Below are 27,446 nucleotides of genomic sequence, written 5' to 3'. Positions count from 1 at the left end.
GGCTGTATAAGGTGTACACTTTTGTCAAAATTGCCTTTTCTTTCTGTCATCGAATTTTTTCGATTATCGATATTTGAAAACATTCCAATACAAAACCTATCTAAGAACACGGCCAGTACATTTGTGAGATTTCATGAAAATCGACCCAGGCGTTTTGGAGTCCACAAGGAACGAACTCTCACAGTTCCTTTTATATAACAGTAGAGAATATATATTTTGTCCAGAAAAATGTTGCAAATTTTAGAGGGTATTTTAGTGGATGTTATCCCTCTATAATTTGTTTAGCTAAGATTTCCCAGTTTTGAAATTGTGAGTATGCAACCTCCTGGCCAGCTCTTAATGTAGCCTGATTGATAAACTTGATTGAAAAACATAACTCATTGTCAAAATCGTCTATCAACAGACCTGTGTAGTAATGTTATCAAATCTACAAGCCTTTCCACATTTTATTTGCTCATTTGCAACTGCCAGTTCATCCATGCCGGAAATTCCCTTTCTGATGCTGACTTCCTGTTTGATTATGCTTTGTGGGTTTCTCACAGGAAGATTTTCAAGCAGATCTTCAAAGCGTTTTGTTTTTCCATTTCTTTAGCCTCTCATTTTGATCAATCGCCTTTAGCTTGGCTTTGCTACAGCTTTGTTGATCAGATTCCATTAACTATTTTCCATGCAGTCCCTGCTTGCTTATTTACAGATGCATTTGCAATAGTATCGATTTTGGCTTGAATGAATGCTATTTATCCCAAATCACATGTTCCTTTGAGAAAATTGAGCAGTTCAATGAAGGTATTTGTTTTTTGTTGGTTTTGATTTCTTTTTTTGTTTTCTTTTTTGGTTGTTACTTGATTTCTTCAGTTTTCCAAAAGGTTTGGTGCCAGCCTTTTTTTTTTTTTTTTTTTACTGTGATTATTTCACCTGCTGCCTGTGCTCAAGTTATTCAGTTTTAATATGCTGAATTTGCAGATTCCTGTCCTGAAAAGAGAAATCTTAAATTGGTAATGTCAGTGTTCACTAAACACCAGACATCTTTTTGTTTTGGTCTAGTGGGCTCTGAGACTAAACTGAATTGTGATGGTTTTATCATCTTAAAGTTTGGTATTGTCATAAGTCTAAATTCTTGAATCGATTGAAGTGATCTTCAACTAATATAAAACAAACTGTAATGCTGTGAACATAACCTGAAATGTTGGATTAATTTAGTGCCACAGACGAGCTGCTTAGAGAAGGACATTAGAGTACACTTTTCACTAACTCGGTTGTACCGGAAACCTCAGTCTATACCCAAAACATGAGTTTGTACTCTTTTTTTAGTTAAATGAAAACTCTGCAATAACACTTAAAACTAGATTTCAAAGTTGCTGACTCCTAGAAATCTAAAATATCCGACTCTTACTCAGACACTTTATTTTAAAGTCTTCCAACATTTCAGTAATAGTTTAAAATCACTACTAGCATTCTTACAAGTCGGACTCGAACTCCTTCCAAAACGTAATTCGCTCATCCAACTAAGTAGGTCTCTAATATAGTGCATGCTGTGCATGTGTTACAGACTTTACTTACCTAATGAATAGTTCACTACAACGCATGATCCATTATATTCAAATTTTTATGTGAAGGTCATCTAATTTGGGGTTGCTCTTATAATCAAGGGTTACTATTACATCCTATATTTATGAAATAAGAGTGACTCCAAAGTTTTTAATATTCGGCAGCTCTGTTTTTTCCATGATCATTTCAAATAATCTTTTCAACTTATTTTTCAATATACGGTTTAAAGCCAATGTTTAAATCTTCATTGTATTACGTTAGTCTATATTAAAGAACTACAGGAGTGAATCAAATTTTGCATCTATGGATGATTTTGCAAGGCTCATAAAGATGGTGTGCGATGCTAACCTTACATGATACTGAGTGGTACTTTCTGAGTTTGACTCGATGATTTAGAACACTGCTTTGGAATTAAGTCTTTGGTTGCTGTCTGCTCATTGAAGTTCTTGTAATATAAGCAATATTTTTTTTAACCATTCCGTTGTCTTACTCGGATCAACTGTACCTTTTACTTGTGCAACAAATGTTTTTCCAAAATTAGACTATTGGCCTTCGTACTAGAATTGAAGTGTAGTAGTATCTGTTCTGTCCTTGGATAGAGGAGAGGTCCTTCTTGACTGGGACAATTTTTATTTTTTGATATCTTTACTATAAAGACTAATTTGCATCTAATTTTGTCCTCGGAGAAAGGCAAGTAAATAGGAAGCATATTTCACATTCATCTAATGAGACTTTCCAATTTCAGAGTAAAATAATGCATATAGCCACATGCCAACTCCCATCATACAACCAAGCATACTATCCATCTGCTTGACCTGGTTTGGTCATCTGACTCTTCTTTCTATTATGAAAAGGTTAATTTGCATAATCTAGAAAAGTTATGCGAAGCATTGGAATATATTTTGACATTTCAGAATCATTTTTTTGTGGAGGTATTTTTCATTATTCAATTGAAACTTGTATATTATGTGTTAGTAATATAAAATATATTTTTTTGTGAAGGTATTTTTCATTATTCAATTGAAACTTGTATATTATGTGTTAGTAATATAAAATACTTTTGTGCTCATTAATAAGTGCTGATACCTTTTTCTATTAAAGTATTAAAATAAGTTATCTCATACGAAATGACCAGGTTTCTTTTTACCTCCATAGACATATTACTTGCATTATAATTATTTTATTGCAAATATTAATTTGGCTCATTTTATAAATGATTTGTAATCCAGATTAAATAAAATAGAAAAATACTGGGAATTAAGGTGCAATGGGTAATATTCCTTGTTTAAGCAAAAGATGAATTTCAGACTTTTGTTCTATTAGTTTCCATCTTTCTTCCATGTTTATTACTATAATTCTGATTATATACAAATAACATTTGTTCAAAGTTTAGTTAATATCTTCATAACTTAGATATTCATAAATGCCAATTGGTCAAGATCAAAGTGTAGTATCTGTTCTTCAGATGCCGCACTTCAATTTCTTGTTCTCTTTCAGTGGAGGAGAAATCCTTCACGACTGAGACAATTTTTATTTTTGTACCTTTTCTCCACGTTAAAAAACGACCCTGGTGTCTAACTCTGTCCCGTGGGGAGGCATAGTAAATAGGTACTATTTTAATATACACCTGATAAAAAAATAGTGCCCATGAAATCTGTAACAAAACTCGCAAACCTTTCTGCAAACGACCATATTTGACACAAATTAACATCAGCCTATGTTTGATTTGTCCAAGTTTTTGTCATGAGTGTTTATTCCATCCTCATTTATATGCAGACTTAGATACAATGTAAAAATAAAAATGGTCAATAATTCTGGCACATTATTAGCAATACCCTGACTTTGGTAATGTGTTTCAGAAATAGTTTGGGAATTATTTTGATAGATATTATCTTTGAGATAACCCCCCCCCCACACAGATAATAATAGGGGAGGGTTTATGATCTGATGAGTGAAACCCGTTCTTCAAAAAAAATTTTTTCACCCATTTTCGCCCCCAAACAAGACACAGTGCCACTTTGATGTAGGGGGCTACTATCGGGGGCATAAGTTGCAGGGATACTATGTAGGGAGTTGAGCAGCGAGATGTCCGTTCACACTACACTTGAACTTCCACATGCCAGTACAGTTGGGAAAGCAGAAACCCGGAAGGAAGCTCTAAAGTCTAGCAGTTCTGAGGAAGAAACTATTAGAGTAGAAATCTTTCTTACATCTAGAGATCGCTACTGTTTAGGGGTGGGATTTTGCTGCTTGTCGGGTTTGTCAAGGTATTTATGTCATAGGGATACAAGGGCTTGTAGTTTGTCAGCGCATCTCTTACTGATGAGATCATGTCTTTCAACATATTGAATAAGGATGAAACTCTCAAAAGTCTGATATAGACTGAAGTTTATTTGTGCACTTTGGTAATCGGTTCATCAGTAAAAAATGGTTTAGGATAAGTGTTACTCTCATTGAACTATATCTCTAATCGACATTTTTTTTTTTACTCAGAAATTATCATTGAGATAGTATTAATGAAAACAATCCCTGACTGAACTAAAGAGGAATATCACAGCTAAAATAAGGGCAGCATTAAAAGCAAAGTGTCAGAGTTATGGGCAGTTTTGCATGTATCTGTATGCCTATCATTGAACGGCGATAACACGAGACTGTTGGATGTTCACGATTTAAACGTGGTGGACAAGTGAGGCGTAGACTGAAATTCATGTTCTAAATATGGTTGGCTTGCTGAAAGGATTGAATTTTAACAAGTATTTTATGAGTCGAATTCTTTGTTTTTGTCGCCATATAAAAAAGCAACATTTTTATAAATGAATATTTAAAATAAACTTTTATGAAGTAATGATAGCAATCACAGCCAAAATCATGGAATTGCCAGGAGAGAAGTATCAGTTACTGAATATTTTACAAGTTTTATTTAGGTGTGCTTATTGGATAGCAACGAAAAAGACTGAACATTCGCTACTGAAACTTGAATAAGTTAAGCTTAGACTGAAGTTTATTTGTACCAAATATGCTTTGATTGCAGGAAGTATAATGAATTTATTTTTGACAATCGGATGAAGGTCATACTATTTAAAAATCAATATTCGTTCTAAAGTGTAAGGGAATTCATTAGGTTCTACTTGAATACAACTACGAATGTGTCATTGAGTGCAAAAGGTATTAAATAATAGATCTAAGCTTGTAAATTACTCGATCAAGCATAATTTATTGTTAGTTTTGACAATAACATCTGTTGTATAACAAAAATCCTAAATTTGTTCATCCATTTTCATAAAAAACAAAATGAAGTCGACTTTAAGTGACCTTGGACGGCATAACTGAACGCTTTGATGTGTTTCATTATTTTCATTTGTATTCATTTTTTGTTCTTGTAGTACTCGTTCGAATTCATGGTAATGTATTTTACTCGATATTAATATAAAATTTTATTTTTGTCCTTTCTGCAGCCAAGCGCCACATACAGGCGGTTTAAATCGCAGATAATGGGATCAGATAACAAGAGAGATGCTGCAGTACTTCAATTATGTGGTAAGTAGTCTTTGGTTCTCAATTAAAAAAAATTTTTTTTTTTCTTACTAAGGGTGGTCACCACTTCTGAAGGCCAAAAGGTACTCGAGGATTAGGGTTACTGAGATAAAATGATTCGATTGAGAGATGAAGAACTTTGAAGGACTTGAGAATGATTGGAATGCACCAAGCTATGAGGACCATTCGTGACTGGAACCTGGCATGGGATTTTAAGACAATCATGTTGTAATCTGCAGGATAGTGTTGTATTTTTTTTTGTTTTGTTTAGAATCTGTTTAAATATTTAATTGCAGTAAAAAAATAATAAAAAAGTAAAAATGACTTTGTCTACAGAAACAATCTGTAATTAGTAAAAATTCTTAATTTTATAAAATTGTGGCAATGAAGAATTGAAACTATCTTGTCGAAAAAAAGTATTTGTATTTTCTGTTAAGCATCATCTATAATATAAATCTCACCTGTGTGTATGTATGTCTGCCTATAAAGTTTCGACAGAGACGACCGATTTTCACAAGATCGGTATTGTTTCGAAGCTCGACCCTTCTGATGACAAATATCGAAAAATGGGCTAAAAACATTAATTCCTTCACACTCAACTAAGCACCCTTCAACAAGGGGTCGCTTTTTTCACCAATATTTTCCAAAGTCATCCCCTTTTTTTTTTAGATTGACTAGATTTAATTTAAACCTTTGCCACATCGGTTTGGCAAAAACGTCACTTTCTTTTTTTTTTTTTTTTTTTTTTTCTCCGCACATTCTTTTCCTCCTTTGCGGTACAGGTTCGAATCTCTCTGCCTACTACGACTTTTTTCCCCCAACACACACCTCCCAAACACCTGGGCAACACTGGCCACCCAGACTGGTGCATGTATAGGTGTATCAGAATTTTTGTAGGAATTTTTGACACCCCTAACACGAAACTGCGAATACAATATAAAATCTCGGAATTTCTGTTAAAAGTGGGTTATTTTCTTTATGGATTATACTTCCAAAATAAACTATTACAGTTGTTTTTAAAAGTAATAGAAATATTTTTTTTTTTTTTTTAAACAGTAATGAATTTTCCGAACTCAATATTTTTCAATTAAAAATCTATCAAAATTTTTCTATTGATTCTATTTTTACGATATTTTCAGGGTCAATGTGAAATTTTATGTTCTTTCCAATAAATCGAATATAATATTTTAGACAAACGTTTTTTTTTTTTTTTTTAAATTCACGACCCCCCCCCCATCCCAATTTTTAAGTGTCTATTAAAAAGTAAATACTTAATTTAGTAACCCGAAAGTAAATAATTAATTTACTCACAAATTGAAGAGAAAAGGTCAGTACATAATATATTCAAATTTAAAACAAAAAGAACATATTGATCTTGTAGAATTTTACCTGTAAAGTCCGAAGTTTAAAACCTTTTTTAAAAAAACACGTTTTTTTTTTTTTTTTTTTTTTTTTTTTTTTTTAATGAAATCTTGGTCCTTGCTCCTTTAATTGAAAAAAAAAATTAGGGCTTGAATTGCATTTTTCGAGGAGTTATAAGCTTGGAAAGATGGGGTGGAATTATTCGCTATTTTCACGAAATTTCTGACACTGCTAGTGCATGTATAAAATACAGACCGGTTAGTGATGTGAAGATGTATGAAGTCCAGTATCCAGATTAGTTATAGTACTTTAAATATAGACGACTTTGTATGACGCCAGTGACAAACTAAAAGTTACCTCTTCCTCTTTATAGCCTTTGGTTATCTCTTAACTTTAGACAAACTAGATGAGACATAAAATGTTACCAGAATTAATTCCTGGTTTTGGTAAGTTTTTCAAGTGTGACATTCACCCGGTTGAGGTAGATTATTATAAATAAGGAAGTTTCTAGGGAATATTAAACTCACAAGTGGTCCTTGGTTACATGTATATGCAGGTCAGGGAGATTATTTTGATATTAGCTTTTGCATGAAGGTATTGCCACTCTCTCACATACATGCTATTTCAAAATGGTCACCCATCTAGTATTGACCAGGCTCAACGTCGTTTAACTGTGGTGATCTAATGGAAACCTGGTGCCAACATGATTATGCTTTATATTTAAAAATGTAATTGTAAATTGGCATTCGTTGCCAAATATGTAGATAAATCTGCACTCTTGTGTAAATCATGTAGTATGGAGGTGGACAAGTAATCTCTCTACGGTTGATGGATAGCACTTTATCTATGTATCAGCTGTTGGAATGGGAGGAGAAAGCGGATGTGATGCCTTATAAAAGACTTCTTGTACATAACATTTATGAATGAATGACTTGTCCAGATTAAAGTTGGATATTGTACTCTTAGAAAGAGTATCTACTCTCATACTATCACCTCTGTGATAATTCGATTCGATGAGAGTGTGGTGGTGATGAAGACTCGAACAATGTAATCGGTGGAAATTTGCACGTTTTCTGTTGAATGTAATGTATACATAAATTCACCCTGATGTGAAAACTCATGAAATTTTGCACATTCTCCCCTTTATTTCAAGTATTATATGGAAGTTTGGGGGTAAAAATAAGCTACTTCAGGAGATAATTCAGAGTATTATTTGTGTATAAGTTATACACATTTTTTCATATGAATTTTCTTTTCATAATGTATTTAGGCAGTAAAGACAACAGATATTAGATGTCAAGACAGGTCATTACTCTTAGCAGTTATAACATCCATCACATATATATAGGAAATTTTTCAGATCAATCACAAGTACAAATTTGTATATGAAGATATAAAAAAAGAACTCTACAAGACCATCTTTCTTTTATCCATCTTTGTTCATACGTTACATCATTTTAACACCCGGTTCCCGGCATTGCTATAGCCTTATTATACTCCTTCACACAGTGTGTGTGTGTGTATATATATATATATATATATATATATATAGTATTTTTAGTTTTAATTTTTAGCTAAATATTTTAGCTGCATACATATTTAAGCTAGTTTCGAAGAAGCTTAAAGCAACACATGAAAATATTATAAAGAAATCAAAGCCTTCAATATAACAGATTTTCAGTCACGTAATCACTTGCTCCTAATAAGTTTTATCAAAATTATTCATATATATATATATATATATATATATATATATATATATATATATAAATGCAATTTTAATAATTATGATAGTAATTGCATATAAATAAATTTCAAATGAGATCGTTCAGTAGTGCAGTACAAGAGCTTTAAAAACTAAGGCTACTGAAAAAATTTGATACATTCGGGATAAATGGAAAAGTACACATAAAAGTACCCAAAATAAAATTGATGCACACACGCAAATATAATACATAATATTGATTTTTATTTGCTTGATGCATTATATGTGCATTTGCTGTGGAGAAAAAAAAGTAAATGAATGAATAATTACATGTTAATTCAAAAGACTTGTTTGAAGAAAAAAACTTGAAAATTTCATTAATATGCGCTAATGAGATTGCCCAATTGTGCAATTATGATTTATAAACTGTTATAATATTGGGCCGAAAGAATTGTACACAAGCTATTACTTAGGGCTAGGACGACAGCATATTCTTTTCATTGTTTTTACTCTTGAGTGTGGATCCGTTGATATCTTGTATGCTTTTATATAGTGATGTGGTTTTCGGTTGATTAACTGTGTCTAACTATGTCGGATATATACTCGAGGGTCAAAACAATGAAAAGAATATGCTTTTGTCATAACCCTAGCTATTACCAATAAGTATATTTTGAATAATGAACATTTAAGATCTGTTCCTTATGAAGTGGTAACATTTAAGTGTGTGTCATGTTATGTGAAATCTGTATACGAGACAAATTGGTAAAATGTAGTTAACCAGTACAATATAAATCTAGCTAAACTAGGTGTGATGTGGTAGAAGCCTATTCATTGTTTGATAATTTGGTTAGACTAGGAAGTGATAGGCGATTTATTAAGTCGGTAAAGATTATTTTTTTACTGTGGGTTTGTTTTATTGGTGTGATTTGAGTAAACTTGAAAATATGGTTGAAATTTGACATGGTGGGCGGTGCAGGATGATTGGTATGTGAATAACGGATGTGGGTGTGTTTTTCTTGTTTTATATTCTTCCATTCAAGAATGCAGCAAAAACTACATTGGCAAAGCAATGTATCTTGAATAAAAAAAAAAAAAAAAAAACAAACATACAAGCATAAAAGAGCTATTGAATAAACAAATGCAAAAACGCTTCCTAGTGTTATCATTAGGGAAGTAGTAACATTTACTCCTAGTAATGAGTAAAAATAGCAACTTATATTCAATATATTGTATACAATGTATTTGTTACAATAGTTGTCTCAACCTAAAATGGTTGATATGTCATAAGATAGACTTCATGCCCTGAATGACACCTAGTGCTGGAGTAGAAGAAACTATAGTCACGATGTGAGTACAGGGATGATTATTTTGCTGTCTTAGCAATCAATACTTCAGGATAAACAGCTTATGATCTTGCCTATACGTAAACAATCTTTTATCGGCTGTTTTTGACTGGTTTATTTCCTATTTCGGATAATGTTGGGTAATCAGGTGAGAAACGATTTCGGGTTTTCTACTTGACGGTTTTTCTTGAATTGCAAATCTCTTGATGTGAAAATATATTTTCCCGCTTTTTTTTATTTATTTTTTTGTATCTATGAAGGTATAATCTATATATCTAGAAAAGTGAACGTGTCTGTCTGTGTACATTTCCCTACGCAATAATAATAATTTTAAGGCTACAGACTCGAAATTTGATATACAGGGTACTGAGATTTGGGAAAATCGATGTGATCGGGTTTCGGCCAAAAATTTGGTTGTTAAGGGGTCAAAGTTCAACGATTTGACCTTTGAGAACTCTACCAAACTCCTCCAACAATTTTGTGTCTAAACACTTGACATTTTAGGTATAGGTTCCTCGGACATGGATCTAACTTAATAACTTGTTTTGAGCCCAAAACAATATTAAGGGGTCATAATAGAGGTCAGTTTTAAAAAAATTACCTTTTTTTTTTTTTTTTTTTTTTTTTTTTTTCTTTTGCTCAGCATACATACACCTCCAAACCCCCCGGGCAACGCCGGGTACCCATGCTAGTATATCATAATATGCGATAGAATATTTTTTTAAATATTAACAATTATTTTTATACCTACAGACACAAGAGTTTCATGCTTGCACAATCATCAGTGTTGAAATTAATAATTACTGCTGATTAGGAGATCCGAACAGTTACTCTTGACTTTGTAGACTACTATTCTATGTTAAGGCTACTGGCAATTAACACAAGAATTGAGAAATTAAGTGCCTAAAAATGCGGGTATGTAAAGTAAGTGGTAATCAACAGGAAGTCAGAATATTGTGCTAAAGTTGACTCCCTTCATCCATCAATAGCCTTGAGCCCCTGCGGGGGGGGGGGGGCATAAGTTCTCCACAACTTTGTAGATACTTTTGTAGCAGGGAGTTCTTTTTTCGGAGTGAGGGTGCTGCTCCCACGGCCAACCTTCCCAGAAGGTACATGCAGCGCCTAACTTTCCGAAATGGTCACCCATCTGGTACAGACCAGGCTCAACGTTGCTAAACTTAACTTTGATCTGGCGAGAACCGATGTGTCAACATAATTGTGCCGTACACGCTAAAGTTGACGGCTTTTTCTTAATTCCCTGAAGAGAACTCTTATTTTTTTAAAGGAGCTTTATAACTGACATTTTTTTTTTTTTTTTTTTATTACCAATTTTTATATCAACAGACACTAATATTTCATGCGTACACAATAATCAGTGCAAAAAGTGATAATTACTGCTGGTCGGAAGATTTATGCAACGTTTCTTTCACTTAAAAATTTCAGTAATAACCAGGATTATTTGAATGTAAACACCTTTTTGCGTTCCAAACGTTTTATTTAACCTTATAATGGTGTTTCGTTTTTACAATGAACAAATGTTAGTCAATAGATTAGGATTTAATTAATTTTTTTTTTTTTTTTAATGTATTACAATTTTTTTTAATTTTTTTACCCGTCCTTTACGTTTTTAGAACTAGTAACTCTTACTTGAATGTAAACATAAGGATTCCTTATTTTAGTCAGACCTGACACATTAAGACAGAATTGTATGTCTCGTTATGAAAACTATGAAGAAAAAGCAATAAGTTTACTTTATTAAATAAAACAGCAGGAGTAGAAATGTCATAACGGAAATTAAATTGATTGGCAGAAAAAGGTTTCGAACGTGAAGTTTTTTTGTTTGTTTTTTTTTTGGGGGGGGGGGTTACACCGTTTACAAAAGTCACATGACCTGAATCAAAATCTGAATGTTTTAGGCTATTACTTATGTTAGCAAGTCAGATTCTACCAGAATGAGAATTTGTAACCGTTATTACAAATAATAAATGTATTAATGATAATAATTCATATTTATTGCTAATAGCATAAATGATTTCCATTTGTAATTTAAATTTGCTGCTAAAAATAACCGTTACTGTAAAAAAAAAAATATTCCGAGCAGAATAAATTTTATTTGCTAAAACCATTCAATTAAAATTTATTGAATTGAAAAAAAAAAAGTTATGGCAAAAAGAAGCATCTTGAATGGGGAAAATTAAAGAATAAACTGCTTTAGAACATGTTTTTAGACGCTACAAAAAGATGTTTCCTTTGTTTTATCTTTTCCTTTTCAAAAATCCTTTGTCAGAAAAGTTCCTGAGTTTTGTTGGTTTATTTGCCAACATTTTTTTTTTTTTTTTTTTTTTTTTTTTTTTTGCGACCACGCGCGTTTCTAGCTTCATATTTACCTATTTACAATGCCTCCCCCACGGGACAGTTAGACACCAGGGTCGTTTTTTTTAAACGTGGAGAATAGGTACAAAAATAAAAAAAATTGTCTCAGTCGTGAAGGACTGCTGCTTCACCGAAAGAGAACAAGAAATGGAAGTGCAGCAACATCTGAAGAACAGATACATTTTGATCTTGGCCAAAAGGCCAAGAAAAAAAAAAAAGGAAACTAAAGAGTTCTACGTGTAAATACCAACTAGCACGACCTCAATAACACATGAGGATGGGCATTTTCCTTTTACTTCTGAGGAAAAAGAAAAAGACCAACAAAACTTGGGAACACTTTTCTGACGAGGAATTTTTAAATCCGAAATAAATTAGAAAGGAAAAAATTTTTTGTTTCGCATCTAAAAGCATGTTCTAAAGAGGTGTCTGTTTATTCTTTAATTTTAAAATTTAATATGTACCATATTTGAAAGAGGACTAGCCAGAATCAAATATTGATCTATCAAATGCAATGCTGTTTAAGTTTAAATTTGAATGACCTACTTTCATATATTAGATACCCATACAGATATAAGAAAAAATCGTTTGATGCAAATCGCTTTTTGTTAAAGAATATATTATAGAATCAATATTACGTGGTCTCTAGTACGTTTGTTGTGAAAGCAATAGTGTGGCTGACAGACGATAAGCATTCTTAAAATCTATCTACTGTCGATGGCTTAGCGTCTTTGTATTCTTCTGCATATTAGAAGGAATGGCTTAATATGGCTTGAAGCAGCTGTTGGATTTGAAACGACAATGCATCAATGATAATGTCCGTTCTTTCGTTTCTTTTATTAAGGCCACCTGGTATTTTCTCATGAGATGTAAGTTAGTAAAACTTTCATTCGTGCTACTATTTCAGATGGTATGCACTTATATCTCTGTAAAGTATAATGTATATATGAAATGATTAATGAAAACATAATACGGCAGCATTTATAATAAGAAAAAACATAATCGTGGTCATAAAGGTAAATTAAGAATAATCCATAATATAAATCTCACCTGTCTGTTAAAATATATCTTATATTATTTATTAATTATATATATATATATATATATATTATAATCTCGCCATGCTGATGAGTCGTAGATAACAAACATGTCCAGGATTATAGTCACTAGTGCTTTTGTTACACAACCATTATTCTGACTATGAACCTGGTGGCTTCTAAATGCCAATCTGTCAATCCTGGATAAGAATATGAGTGACCTCTTATTTGATGAATCCTTGTTTTTTTAATATCCTAATATATGATTATTAGAAAAGAACTCGTAATTATTACGTGCAGCAGTTCTTCAAAGAAAATCAATGAAACCTTATATATACTTCTATACGAGATGAAAAGTGCGTTATATCCACTTTTCATAACTTATGCCAAATGCAGATCTTAAACTCTTTCTAATCACACGACTTAGTGTTGCTTTGATCAATTTTCAATCTTAATACTGGATAGTTACTTTAGGCCAAACAAAAGTAACGGAAATAATTATCTCTTACACACCAATTGAAAAAATATTTTTATTTTGGGTTTTTCATACTAAAATTTTTAAATTTCAAATTCGTTTGAAAGTAAAAGTTTAAATACAAAAACTGAAGTTCACGCCATGCCTTTTGTTGCGGTACATTACTAACGGCCGATTCTCTATGACTAACCCGTTTCAAGCTGTTCTTGTGTCAATTATCATTTATATCGCAATCTCATTGTATTTTCAGTCAATGTCCGCTTGACTTTGGTCTCGTAATATTATTTCAACATAAGTGTTTGGATACTGGATCCAAGTTCAAAACACTTGTTGAAATTGTTCACAATCCTTCTTCAACCAGTGAAGAGTACAGAACATGGCTATCCTGTTTTCATGAGTGGATATACATATTCATAGCGTATACTCTTAATATTGTTTGCTTGAATAATAGAAACTAATCGAAATGTCATAGGAATAAGTGGGCTGTTGTGTTTGTTTTTCATTTTCTCATCAATTAGAAACGGAGATGTTAAAATTGATAAATAGTAGGCTTCTCTTCCAGAATAATGACAGTTGAGAATTTTTTTTTTTTTTTTGTAGTTTAAGAACACTATTGAACCCTAATACTTGGCATTAGTCTATAAACTTATCAGAAACTTCTTTTTATATGGCAATTTAAAAGCTTCAAAATTTCACAACCACAAAGAAATCACTGTAGCAATCTTTTTTTTTATATATAACTCGAAGAATAATTCCTTGTACAAAAGGGTTCTAAGTTTATATCCATTTTACAAGTATTATAATCAACATATAATACTTAACCTTATTTCTGGAATCCTTAATCTAATTTGGATCAAAATCCATTACACAATTTTCATCTACAGAATGTTCCAAATTTAAAAAAAAATTGAAATTCAGAGAATTTTACTTAGTGTCTAATAACTGAAAATTCAAATATCAGATTTGCATTGAATCTTATCCAAAGCGGGTTTGTGCCCATATTATAACCCCAAAACCCCTTTAGCATTTGAAATTAGAATAAAATTAATGTTTCATGCTCCCTTTTTCCCCCTCATTTTCCTATAACTAAAATAAATGAAACGATCTTTCAAAACATTTCCCCAGAAAACTTAAGCTAGACTTAAGCTTAAGTAAACACAAATAGAAATACACCCACCCAATAACTTTACATAATCAAAGAAATATCCAGACCACATAAATATCTATACAGATGGGTCCAAAAACAATACAACAAAAAAACGCAACAGCCAGTTGTGCAATACTAAATTAACCAAAAACATAAACAAACCTCCTAAAAGAAACTTCTATTTTCAGTGCAGAAATACATACACTAATCTTTACACTTTGTTTAATCTCTAACAATAAAGATCCCAAATACATAACTTTTTCAGACTCTCAATCTGCCCGAAAAGAAATTAAAAATAAAAAGATAAACAATCTTCTAATTACAAAATTACTCTATAAACTAACAGTCAGAACGAAATCATTTTCTGCTGGATACTAACCCACACTGGCATCCAAGGAAATTAATTAGCTGATTCAGCAGCAAAAACTGCTTTAAACATCCCAACTGATACAAATTTTAAAATCCTCCTACTCAGACCTAATAAAAATTTAAAAAAAAAAAAAAACATTAATACATGTACACGAAAAATGGCAAATGTACTGGAATAAATTTCACAACAAATTATACGAAATAATGCCAAAAATTTTAAAGCAAAGACATACAACCAAACTAAATAAAAAAGTCGCACTAGCAAGAATAAAAATAGGCTATACTCATTTGCCCCACTCATCTTTGGAGAAATGAAAACCAACCCATCTGGGTATACGATATCAAACTCATATATATATATATATATATATATATATATGATTGTTGAGCTGGATTAAATCCGACGATATGAAATAAAATGGAGGTGGAAGGACCTGGATACTCAACGTTTCGCCCGATTTATGCGGGCTTCTTCAAGAGGGATGGTCAATTTCATATATATATATATATATATATATATATAAGCGAAAATGTATGTATGTCAAACTCCATTCATAATAAAGCACATTTTAATTGATTATATAACAATGAGGGATACTTTATACAAAGAAAAGAGCATTAAGGATCTATTTGAGAAATAAAAACCAAAACAATAAAACAATTCCTTCATACTTTCATACCTTAAAAATAGCTTTTATCAATTTTTTTTTTTTTTTTTTTTTTTTAAAGAATATATCACTTATGTTAGCCTCCTACACTACTAGATAAAATGACCCAAACTATTAACATGCCGTAAATCCAACAAAACCAAACCTTTTATCTCCTTTGCATGAAACTAAAACTATAGTTCACATTACAGTCCGTTTAGCCTAGCCGCAGTATTTCAAAACTCACAACGATCGATTAATTAGTTTAGGAGTGAATGTTATTCATACAAAGATAAACATTACATTTAATCTTTTTTCATTTAAACAATTTTTGGCTTGATTATACTTTTATTTTCAATTTTCTAACTTTGTCAAAATTTAAATTAAAAAAAAAAAAAATGAAGCGATATTTCTTGCGTATCACTAAGAATCAAAATCGTTAGTGATACATAACGAAAATACATTTTTTATGGCAGAAAAATATTTAAAAAATTGAAAAATAAAAAGGTATAATCAAGCAAGAAAAATTCTGTTTAACAAGGTTTGCTTCAAATCCATTGCTATGGTTGCTGGAAAAATAGTGGGATCATTCTACCCCTCCAGTAGATATCTCATTGTAGATGCAATTCTCTACCTGTATAAGAGCCAAGTACACCCTAGGATGGAGTACTGTTGCTACATCTGGGCAGGAACTGCTCAAAGTATCCTATCCATCTTTGTCAGAGTTCAAAACCGAGTTTGTAATCTAGTAGGCGATGCCCTCTTTTCTCTGCAACCTCTTTCTCCGAGAAGAGACATTGCGAGCTTGTCTCTGCTCTATTGTTATTTACATGGCAAGTGTTCGACAGCGCCAATATATGGTCCCCTTCCTCTTGCCAATCTTTCACAAAATACTTTCATCTAGACAAAGTCGCTATCAATAAATTCCCCCACTCTCTATCGGTGTCTAAACCTAAACATGTATTCCATCAAAGCTTCTTTACTAGAAATGCCGGTCTATGGAACTCTGTTCCATTGTTCTGATTTCCAGCTGACTACAATATTATAATCTTCAAGTCTAAAGTGAACACATTCTTATTGAACCGTCCTTGCAAATAACCTTATACCAAATTTCCACTACAATTACTATACTTTTATCCCAATGGCTACAATACACATTAACCCTTATCCTCGAGTGGCCTCTGAGCCTTGGTATGTGGTAACCTCTATGTATAAAAAATGTATAAATATAACATATCTAACTTTGTTCCTGAATTCTTTTTTAGATGAGGATTGATAATCTGAATTGTTTAAAACTGTTTTCATCTTGAGTGTTATTTGCACAACATATAAGCAGATTTCAACAAAATACACCTGCAGGTCGGAGATTACATCAGTTAAAATGTTGTGGAAATAATACTCTATTTTGATTACTGTTCTCATTTAATCTAAATAATAAAATCTACTTATGTAGATTGTTCCAGGAAACTCCAGGTAGTCAGATTTATTTGCAGGTTCCACTTAATAAAAATGACTTTGAAATTAGCTTAAAAATTTTTTTGCAAAGCATAAAAAAAAGAATACTGTAAAATTCTAAGAAAGAATTTATTTTTTAATTTTCGAAGTTAAATGAATTATCATATCTTCATTTACGTTATATATGCTTGTGCATCTATATATATCTAAAATAGTAACGTTTGTGTGTCTGTACAACTCTCCTACAGCCCACACTACTGGACCAATCCTGATCAAACCTGGCATGATGATAGTCTCACACCTAGGGATGGTTTTCAAGGTTAAGGTCAAGGTCATATCCTATGTATATATACTCTCCTACAACCCACACCACTGAACCGATCATGACCAAATCTGCCATGATGGTCCCCCACCTAGGAATGATGCACACTATTTTTCAAGGTCAAATATTATGGTCGGGACTTTGCTGTACGCTCGAGTACCCACAAAGTATTTTTGCTAGTTATTGATATAGTACAATGTGTTGAAGGTGTACATGGAACCTTCCTGAAAGAAAGATTATTTTATAGGAAAGTGGAAGCGAATTTTACACATACAGATCAGTTTTGCTTAGAAATGGTAGTGTAATATTAAAGGCCAAGAAGAAAATGTAGAATTTAATGCAAGGTTTCCAATAATTATTTTCAAATATGACCGAAAATATTTTTTTCACTATAAACGACAGCATATGGACAGGGGAGATAAGTCTAAACTTATAAATAATTGGCGCCTATTGAAGTCAATGATTTTTACAAAAATAGAAGTAACGCACGATGTGAAAAATTGCTTTTATATTTAAAGAGAAAAATATGCCACTTGTTATGAAAACAATGTAATTCTTACTGTGCTAACTGAATAAATTACAAAGTAAAAAAAAAAGTGCATGTAAGGGAGGTAAATCTAAATTTATCATTAAGAGGCACCTGCTTAAATCAATAATGGCATGTAATTCATACATAAAAAAAAAAAAGTAATTTTGTTTTATGTATCTGAAGATTTTCTCATAGCTTTTGCAGATGTGGATTTTTTCTCCATCCGCCACCTCTGGCTGGAATAATGGAAGCAATTAAAACAAAAAATAACTCCAATATTTGCTGATGTTTGATTTACTACTTACAGTAATTCAGAACAAAAATATCCAGGTGAATTGCATTCTCCTGACTGTAAACTAGTGTAAGACCTGAAAACTGTGCCAGATCACTCTGATGCCTTACTCCAAAAAGCAGGAACTCTCTAGTTTTTAATTGTCTGTATTTTCTGCCACATATTTCCTCCCATGACATAACTTCCTGTACACGTTAATCTAATTTGACCTCAAATGAAAATTTCCATTTTCTTGCTTAACCAACCTTATTTACTCTTAACTTTATTGGTTCCCGACAGAGGAAGGATTGCACCTAGTAATTCACTCCTGTTCGTTTATTCATACTTTTCTCAATAACTACGCCTTGCATCTTTTTTTTTTTATTTTGCACAGACATTAGTCAAGGTACGAGTAAATTTTTCACTCGTTGACGGGGGCCCCTGCATGTTCGGTTTATTTATTTTATTTTTACACACCTAACATCAAATTTTGCTGCAGAATAAAGAACACCATAAACTGGCAGGCCTTTTCAAATGAACTTGTGTCTCGGGATTATAAATGCAGTTTACAATGTAAGCTTTTATATCTTTAAGTGACAAATTCATTTGACATGGCAAAGTTTCCATAAACATATTCCTACACTTGAGTTTAAATTTTAACCTACCTACTGCAAAAGGTTATTAAGTTTTAATTATGGATCATAATTAGCATTTGATAAAAAAAAACCGTTGGTGCATTTACTTACTTAGACATTTGATTTCTGCTACAAATGATCCTGACGAACCATTATAATATAGGTCTTGGATGAACATTTTTTGTTTGTGGTTGGTTTTTAAAATTAGTTCTCACTTCAAACTACATATCTTATCAAACGTGAAATTAACACTATGTAATACCATATGGCCGAGTGCATTAATTGGTCAAACAAAATGTCTTTCAATAATTAGAGTAATGTGTGGATGAAGTTAATCGTATTAGAACAAATTATTTTAGTAAAGATGAAACTGGTATCAATATCCTCAGTAAGTGGAATGTTTTAGAACTATACAAACACATAAAAATATCAACGGCCACTGTGAGCAGGGTTTGTCTATAGGGTATTATTTATCTATAAAAGTGAAATTGTCTCTGTGTGTGTCTGTGTCCCTACCAAACTACTGTCAATTTTCAGTCTACAGACTTGAGATTTAATATAAGGGGTATTGAGATCTGGGAAAATCTTTTTAATCGGTTTTTGACTGTCAAAGTTCAACATCTTAACCTTTGAAAACTCTACCAAACTCCTCCGCCAATTTTGGCTCTAAACACTTGAAATTTTAGTTGTAGGTTACCTGGACATGAGTCAAACTTTAATATATATAGTTATGAACAGTGCATAGGGCCCGAGCAAAGTCGAGCTGAACTGCTAGTAGAGTATAAAAAAGAGCAAACCACTAAAAAGAATTTGGCTCGATAACATGTTTCTGGACTTTAATGTAGAGAGAGAGAGAGAGAGAGAGTCTTGGAGCTAATACATGATAAACCGTTTTCTTCAGTATGTGGAGAAAACATTTAATTGGTATTAATTGTATTGCATCCAGACTCCCAATGACTTTTTAATCCAAATTAGGGCAAATTCTATCCAATAGAGTTGAAGCCAGTAAATTATTATTAATGTTGATCTATGATCTCCTTTGTATCCAAGAGGATTTTCATGTCAAATTTAATGCATTTATGCCCAATACTTTTGGAGATTAGGCATTAGTAATATAGTAGTAATAGTGCCCGCAAAATTAGTCAAAGTAGCAATAGTATGATTTTAATCCTCGAAAAAATTGCAGTATGCTAAAGTTTTTATGCCACATTTGGTGTAAGTATTACAAGTAGTTTTAGAGCCTCTGTTTGTTTTTATTAGTAGCGTGACACTGAATATCAAGGATGCTTTGTGACAAATTTTGGTGATTCTGTTAAGTAGTTTTAAGTGCTCAGCTGAGCTTCAATCTATGGTCCCCTGTCACCACTTTGACAAAAAACACTCATCTAGCCAAAACCACCATCAATAATTTCCAACACTCTTTATCTGTGCCTAAACCTAAATGTAGATTCCATGAACAAAGCTTTCTTAGAACTGCACGCCTGTGGAACTGTTTTCCAATTGGCTGCTTTCCAGCTGACTACAATCTGATTGTCTTCAAGTCCAACGTAAACAAGTTCTTGATGAACCGTCCCCTTAAGTAATCCAATTTACCAAATTCCCATTACTCATGTTTACTACACTATAATCACATTGACTAATGTATACCTATTAACCCTTATCCTCAAGTGGCCTCTGGGCCTTGATAAGTGGTGATTCCTGTCGAAAAAAAAAGCCTATATATGACAGATATTGAAATGATAATGAGATATAGCTTATTCAATTAACAAGACTAACAGCGAGACAATACAATGACTAGCATAAAATACACAGTTGCTATGGTTGAATGCACATAGAAAGCATTATGAATCGTCCTTTTTATTTTATTGACATGTAATCTAAAACTAGAATAATTTGAAGCACTTTGAGGGGGAAAAAAATCCATGATTAGATTCATGTAAATATAATACTCATGTAAGATGCAAGCGATAATAATATTAAAGGAGACACTGCTCACATTTCCTGTTGTTTTTATTTGATTTGTGAGCGGTTTGGTTGATTTAATCATTTTTGCAGAATTATCTGCGAGATATTATCATTAGGTGTAATCATGAGATTTTTCAAATGACTTGAGTATTTTTTTTTCTAAGTATGAAATTATAGTGATATAAATATCTGTGGAACAACTATTACTCTAGCTACTTACTGAATGAGTTAGTGTTTTTTTTTGTTTTGTTTTTTACGTTTGTATTTGTTAATGAAGGATAACCCCTCCCCCCCCCCCAAAAAAAAATGTTATTTATGGAAGCGTTAACCTTCATAATTCGTTTCTGCAGTGCAACCATATTTGGTACAAATAAAATTTGATCTCTTACTTGTCCACCAATTTTTACTCGTGAATGTTGAACACTCCTTGTTTTATTGTAGTTTAATGCTGTGCAGGGACATTTTAATTGTCTCAACAGTTAGAAGTGTGATCCTGAATGGGCTTTACACTCGCCGAAGCATAACCCTCAAAATCTGTAAAGATAATGTCTATTAAAACCAGCACCAGACTATTGTTGAATTAAAAGTGATGGGGCATCACAACGAAATGTCGGGCAGTGCCTAAGAGAGGAGTTTGTCAGTGACAATTTTTCACATCATATTCAGTTGTTTATCACGGAACACATAGCTGGAAGGTGAAATTATAGGTTTTCACTTTTTCTCATAATATCGGTGAATATAATACACTTGATAAGATTTGAACTTGGAACACACTTCGATTCTAAATACTCTTGCATTTTTACTGTAATTTTTTTTTTCTGATTTTCTTTTTAAAATGTTCAAATATTTTATTATATATATACACACACGCGCACACAAGTTGGAGATGCTTTAGAAATTGAATTGAAAACACTCTAGCTACAACCACTATCAATAATTTCCCCACTTTATCTGTGTCTAAATCTAAAAGCAAATTCCATGAACCAAATTTCTTAGAACTCCCCACCTGTGAAACTCTGAACCACGAGGCTGCTTTCTAGTTGACTACAATTGTTGTATATCGATTGTATTGGAAGAGATGATATATTAAAACGTGTCATCAAGTGGATGTAAGATATCATTCTTTTAACAGACAGATAATAAACGTATAAATCGTATGTATGTTGTTTAGCCAGGAGGATATGATATTGACGTGTAAACTGAGTTATGTTATATCAGACTTATCACACGGGATATTTTTATAGTTCATATACAAGAAGAATAATATATGCTTCATACCTTTTATTTCTTGAAGAGTTCTATCTTCCTGCTGCTCCGTGACGAACCATGAAACGATCAGCACCATCCAATGGAGACATCTGTTCTTACTTGTGAAACCATAAAACAACTCTTTATATTTTTTTATAATATAAATTTATTACAGTTGTCTCAAATGGTTTTCACAGGATCTGCAATTCGTCTACATTTTCTATTCTTACAGCCCGCTTCTAGCTGTCTGTCCACCCGTCTAGACGTCTGTCCTCTTTGGTGCTCAGATTTCAACTCCCTGAATCTCTCCAAAACTAACTACATCATGTGTTCTCTTACGTCACCTAATTACGTGTCTCAGTCCAACCTAGTGTCCCCATCTAGTTATTTGTTTATCCAAATCCAAAAGAATGTTTACATCTATTTATTTTCGCATTCCTTTTGCGATTCACACGTTAATCATTTCTTCCCCAATTTAATTGTTTATTCTCTTAATCATAACTGATCCAGCGACCATCCGTCGCTCAAATCAATTAATAATACAATAACAATGTTTTGACCCTTGACTCCGCTTGTCACAGTTAACACACTACATTATGATCACAGCCTATAAGGGTCATAACATTACACAATATGGTCGTCTTCAAGTCCAATGTAAAGTTCTTGTTGAGCTGTCCCCTCAATCAAATTCTACTCAATTTACACCATTAACGATCACTATGCTGTCGACTCATTGTCCACCTTACACTCGTTAATCCTTACACTCAAAAGACCTTCAGGTCCTGATAATTGATTCCCTAACACAAAAAAATGCACATAAATACTGCTAAAAAACATGTTTAATTTGAAATATTGATATCTTAGTTAACATTCAGTGTTCTGCTACCTCCTCTGGGTTCTGCTATCCTCTTGGGTTTACATCTATTAACCCAAGAATTCTCATCTGTTCTTTAAATGTAACCATACCAACAAAGTCTTCTGTTCGGCATACATTTCCCAACGCTGTCCTGATTTAATCTTCCTCTGGGATCATCAAATCTAAGCCGATCTTTAAGACTTTTCATTACACGTCTAATAGCTACGTTCTCAGATCAGCCTCATGTTACTATGGGAACTTGTTGAATACTGAGTTTTCATGGAACTGCTAAAATATAGAAGTTGCAGAAGCAATATTTGATTCAGCTATGAGAATTGAAATAGAAACTATAACATAAGAATGGTAAAACTGGACAACCCCCAGATGTTATTGCGAAATTTTGAAGGCTTTAAGTGAAGCAGGCACTGAGATTATCAGACTTGACATATCGAATCCGAAAAGATTGTTACTTTAGCTGCTGTTTATTTTAGGAGTTAGTGGCAGGAAAAAAGTTTATGCAATGCAATCATGAAAGATTTGGCACCAAAAGAGTTAAATATTTGCAACATTGGAATAATTGTAATCTTTTCTGTTTTTCCAATGTAATGCTTTATTTAATTAAATATTAAGAAAAAAAAAGAAACTGATACATTTGGTTAGTCGAAATGCAAAGTTAAAACTAATACCATTATAGGGCAGAATTATTGAAGTTAACTTTATTTAACTGATACTAATGTTATCGTCTTATCCTCTACCTGGCTGGTTCTTCAAAGCCATCAGACATATTCAGACCTGCTGACTATCTTTGCATGGCCTTTGCAAACCCTGATGCCATGTCTATCAGGCGATATTTTTTGACAAATCACAATATCAGAACAATACAACACAAATATAAGTAATATTTACCTGTACATTGGTCATGCACAGTTCTCTATGTACGACTTTGTAAACATGTATGCCCTATTGCATTGGGAAGTTTTGAAAATATTTTCCTCTCTTAAAAATTTTCAAGATTTCAACAAGTAAATTTTTTTTTTTTTTTTTTTTTTTTTTTTTGCAAATAGTAATATTTTGGGAACGGGTTTATAGATTAAATAAAATACTAATAGCATTAAATGTTTTAAGATGAAATAAAAATAATGAATGATTAGTTAAAACGAAATTGGGGTAACTATTGGATGAGATATTTAGCAGAATTTGAACTATATATAATATTGATGGTGTAAATGTGTGCAACAAAAATACTGAGGGATTGAAATGAGAAAAAAACAGATATAAAAATATAATGGATGAACTCAGAAAATACAGAAAAAAACAGTTTTATTTGTAACAATCTCTTATTCTAAACTTATTAAAATGAATTTATTTTTCTTGGAAACTTTATAGTTTCTGCTTATTTTAGTACATGTATTAAAACAAAAAAATTACTGGTTTTCTACTTGCAAAATTCATGGTAGTTGCTTTGAAATGAGTTTCTATCGCTGTTTCTCTTTCATAAGAGGTTTTTACTTTTGCTATAAAGTTATTGCAATGATTTAAAATATCTGAGTAAGCAAGAAGCAAAATCTATTGCTTTATATTTATACTAGTTGAAATACTTGTGCCATGAAGCCACGTGTAAAATAATCAGAAATTCGACGTGAAGTTAAAATTTAGTGAAAATTCCATGGGAATTTAAAAATTTTAGACCGATATGTAACGGTAGCTGCATCATGGAAGTAAGTATTTCATAAAAGCGAAAAAGTTCCTATCTCTGAGAATTACATGTCCAAACTATCTGATGTAGATTTCAAGTCCAATTCCACCTTCTGACGGTTGGAAGAGGAAGATGCAAGTTCATCTTTATGCACTAGTTGCTAATTACTGTAAGTAAATCCAATCTCGGAGCAATTGAGTTTCTTTTTAATTGCTTTGCTGCTCCAGCCAATAAGAGAAGGAAGAAAAGATCAACATCTCTGTAATAGCTATCATTATCATCACCATGAAGACGTAACTATCCTCTGAGCCAACTACTACACGTCAGCAAAAGATGAACAGCTTTATGGTGACTACAAAACGCCAGAATATTCCACACTGTGCTACATCCATGATTCCGTTGTAATACTGAGACACCCTTGTATATTTTAAGTTGAAAGACGTTGGATTTGAAAATACATCAGGTCAACTGGAAACATGTTGCTATGATGAAAATTTAAAATATAACTTATCTGACTGAAGTTATGGGTTGAAAAACTTTTCATTTTGTTATAATCTAAATTTATCCTGTAAAAAGAATAGTTTACTTTCTATAATCTTAACTTTTGCCTCCTATTTTGTCCTTTTAGTGCTCACATTTCATAGGCGATATTTCTGACAGCGGCAAGAACTGCTGGTTTTTAGGTGGACTGTTTTGAGTTGGTGGTATAGAGATTTTCAACCCTTTTATTGTATCTTTTATTATTCCCCCCGATGAAGGAGGGATTGAACCTAGTAATGTACTCTCGATCCTTTGTTCACACTTTTCTCAACTACGCCTTGGATTTTTTTTTTAAATTTTGTACAAACATTAGTCATGGTGAAAGTAATTTTTTTCACACGTGGAGGGGGGGCTTTAAATGCTCAGCTTGTTCGATTGTCAATCTATCCATGTCATGAACTTTTATCTCTGATTGTTTTAACCTCAAGTATTAGTAATCAAAATTTTTTTAATAAAAAATACATAATCAATACAATACCAATATACAGACCAAATTCTGTTAAATAGTTCATCCCATAGTTTCCAAAACTACCTTATCAATTTTCTTTATTTACCATTTTTTGAATCTTTAATTCCATCTTAATGTTCAGAATTATCACTTTTCTTAATCTAATCGGACAAGTAATGTTCAAAGTACTACTTCTACACACTGAAGGCCAATGTTTCATATTGGTTTACACCCGTCAAAAACAACAAAATGAAATTGTTTCGCCAGTATTCACACCATCTAAATATATTACTAAATCATTCATATAAAGTCAAAGAATTACATTTAATTTTTCATAAATTCAGATAAATTTGATCTAACTTAAAGAAAAACAATGTCTGATTATTATTTTTTTTTTATTATTTAGTGAATTTCTTTCTGAATTCGTTTGAAATGATAAGTCTGAGGTATGACTTATTTGTTTTTCCACTTCCCCTCACTACTTGAAATAGTTTTGTCTGTGGGGCTAGGAAAAACGCATGTTTTATTCACTAACTTGTGTGATACGATAGAATTACATACATATACTTTATATACAAATAAACATTCTCTTGAGCTTTATATGTTTGTATTTTATTAAAATCAACTGAAAAATAGATTTATGTGCTCTCTACACTATCTTAAAAGGAAGACTTTTTTTTTTTTTAGAAAGAGATAAATGTGAATGTGCCAGTTCAACCTGCAAAGTTAAGGAAGCGTTCATACCAAATTTCATATCCATGAATTTAATGACATAAAAGTAGGAGATACCTATTTCATTTAATTTTATTACATCAAAACCATATATTAGGTATATACTATTCTCATGTTAACCCAAATATTTTAATCTTTTTACAACTGCTTTTCTTAATTTTTATTAGTCTCATTTTTTTTTTTCTATTCCAGCTGATCTTTTTGATCCTGATGCAACTGCGTTACAACTGAAGGTTATAAAATACGTAAGTTTTCTTTTCTAATTTTTCATATTTGTGGTCAAGTGTTATAAATCACAACTGGTCATTGCATATCTTCAAATTGGAATTCTTCTGAGAAAACCTAAGAGTTAATTCTTTACACATAAATATGTTAATATACAGGATGAGGCTTGTAGATCTCGCACATTTTGTATGGCTATTAAAAAAAAAAAAAAAAAAAAAAAAAATATATAAAAGTCTGAGTCGGTTTTGAGAAAACATTTTCATTTGATCATGTGAGTATGGTTCAAAGTTTTATCTGGAACTTCTTCATATTGTATGAAGTATTCTCAAAGCCATGCCATATAAACGTCGATAATTCAGAAACTATTATTTGATCAGGCTGAAACTTTGTATAGTGATTACCCTTATTGAAGAGCATCAAATCCATGGAAATACTTGGAAAAACCGGAAGTTAAAATTCCGTCCAAATGTCATATAAGATGTAGGATTCATTGGGTACATTATGGACGAAGTAGCAATTCTCTAGAATGAAGAGAACTGAAGTATTGCCCAAAGTGTTACCTTTACTGTTAACTTTACATGAACTTTTTGATTTGGATATCTCTAAATTAAATTAGTTATAAGTTAGACCATGATCGATATTTTTACCAATATTTGTGAGGATTGTTTCAGCTATGTGGATGCTATGCTGTACAGAAACAAATTTTGCTAAAAAACTTAACTCTTGTATCTGGAAAGGTAAAAATGATTATTAAAAGTTCATGGAAAATCGTTTTGTCTTAAAAATAGAGACAAATGTTGGCCATTGTTAAACAAGGTGAACTGACGACCTGAGGTTCCAAGCCTCAGCCCAGTTAGTTCGATAACATCAATTTCACTGAATGCGAACAACCTTCATATGGTTTCTCCTTTAAATACCTAAAACAATCGCGGGGAAACCAATGCTAACAACAGAATGGAGCCTATGAAAAAGTTATGCATTTTATAA

At 32.1% G+C, this 27,446-nt stretch overlaps 1 protein-coding gene across 26 annotated transcripts in view; it reads left to right on the top strand.

The window, feature by feature from the left end:
* Nucleotides 1-27,446, top strand: part of LOC145258350 (cGMP-dependent 3',5'-cyclic phosphodiesterase-like) — an 889,144-nt gene that overhangs the window by 672,886 nt on the left and 188,812 nt on the right. For all 26 annotated transcript variants that reach the window (XM_080116605.1, XM_080116606.1, XM_080116604.1 and 23 more), the window contains 2 exons: nucleotides 5,004-5,085; nucleotides 26,427-26,479. In XM_080116605.1, the coding sequence (XP_079972731.1) occupies nucleotides 5,004-5,085; nucleotides 26,427-26,479 (135 nt within the window). The remainder of the gene's footprint in view (nucleotides 1-5,003; nucleotides 5,086-26,426; nucleotides 26,480-27,446) is intronic.

This window comes from Euprymna scolopes, chromosome 3, assembly GCF_053919585.1.
Source record: "Euprymna scolopes isolate OS-2025 chromosome 3, ASM5391958v1, whole genome shotgun sequence".
NCBI lineage: Eukaryota > Metazoa > Mollusca > Cephalopoda > Sepiida > Sepiolidae > Euprymna > Euprymna scolopes.
The sequence above is the reverse complement of the archived record's forward strand: the minus strand, read 5'-3'. Positions and strand labels throughout refer to the sequence as shown.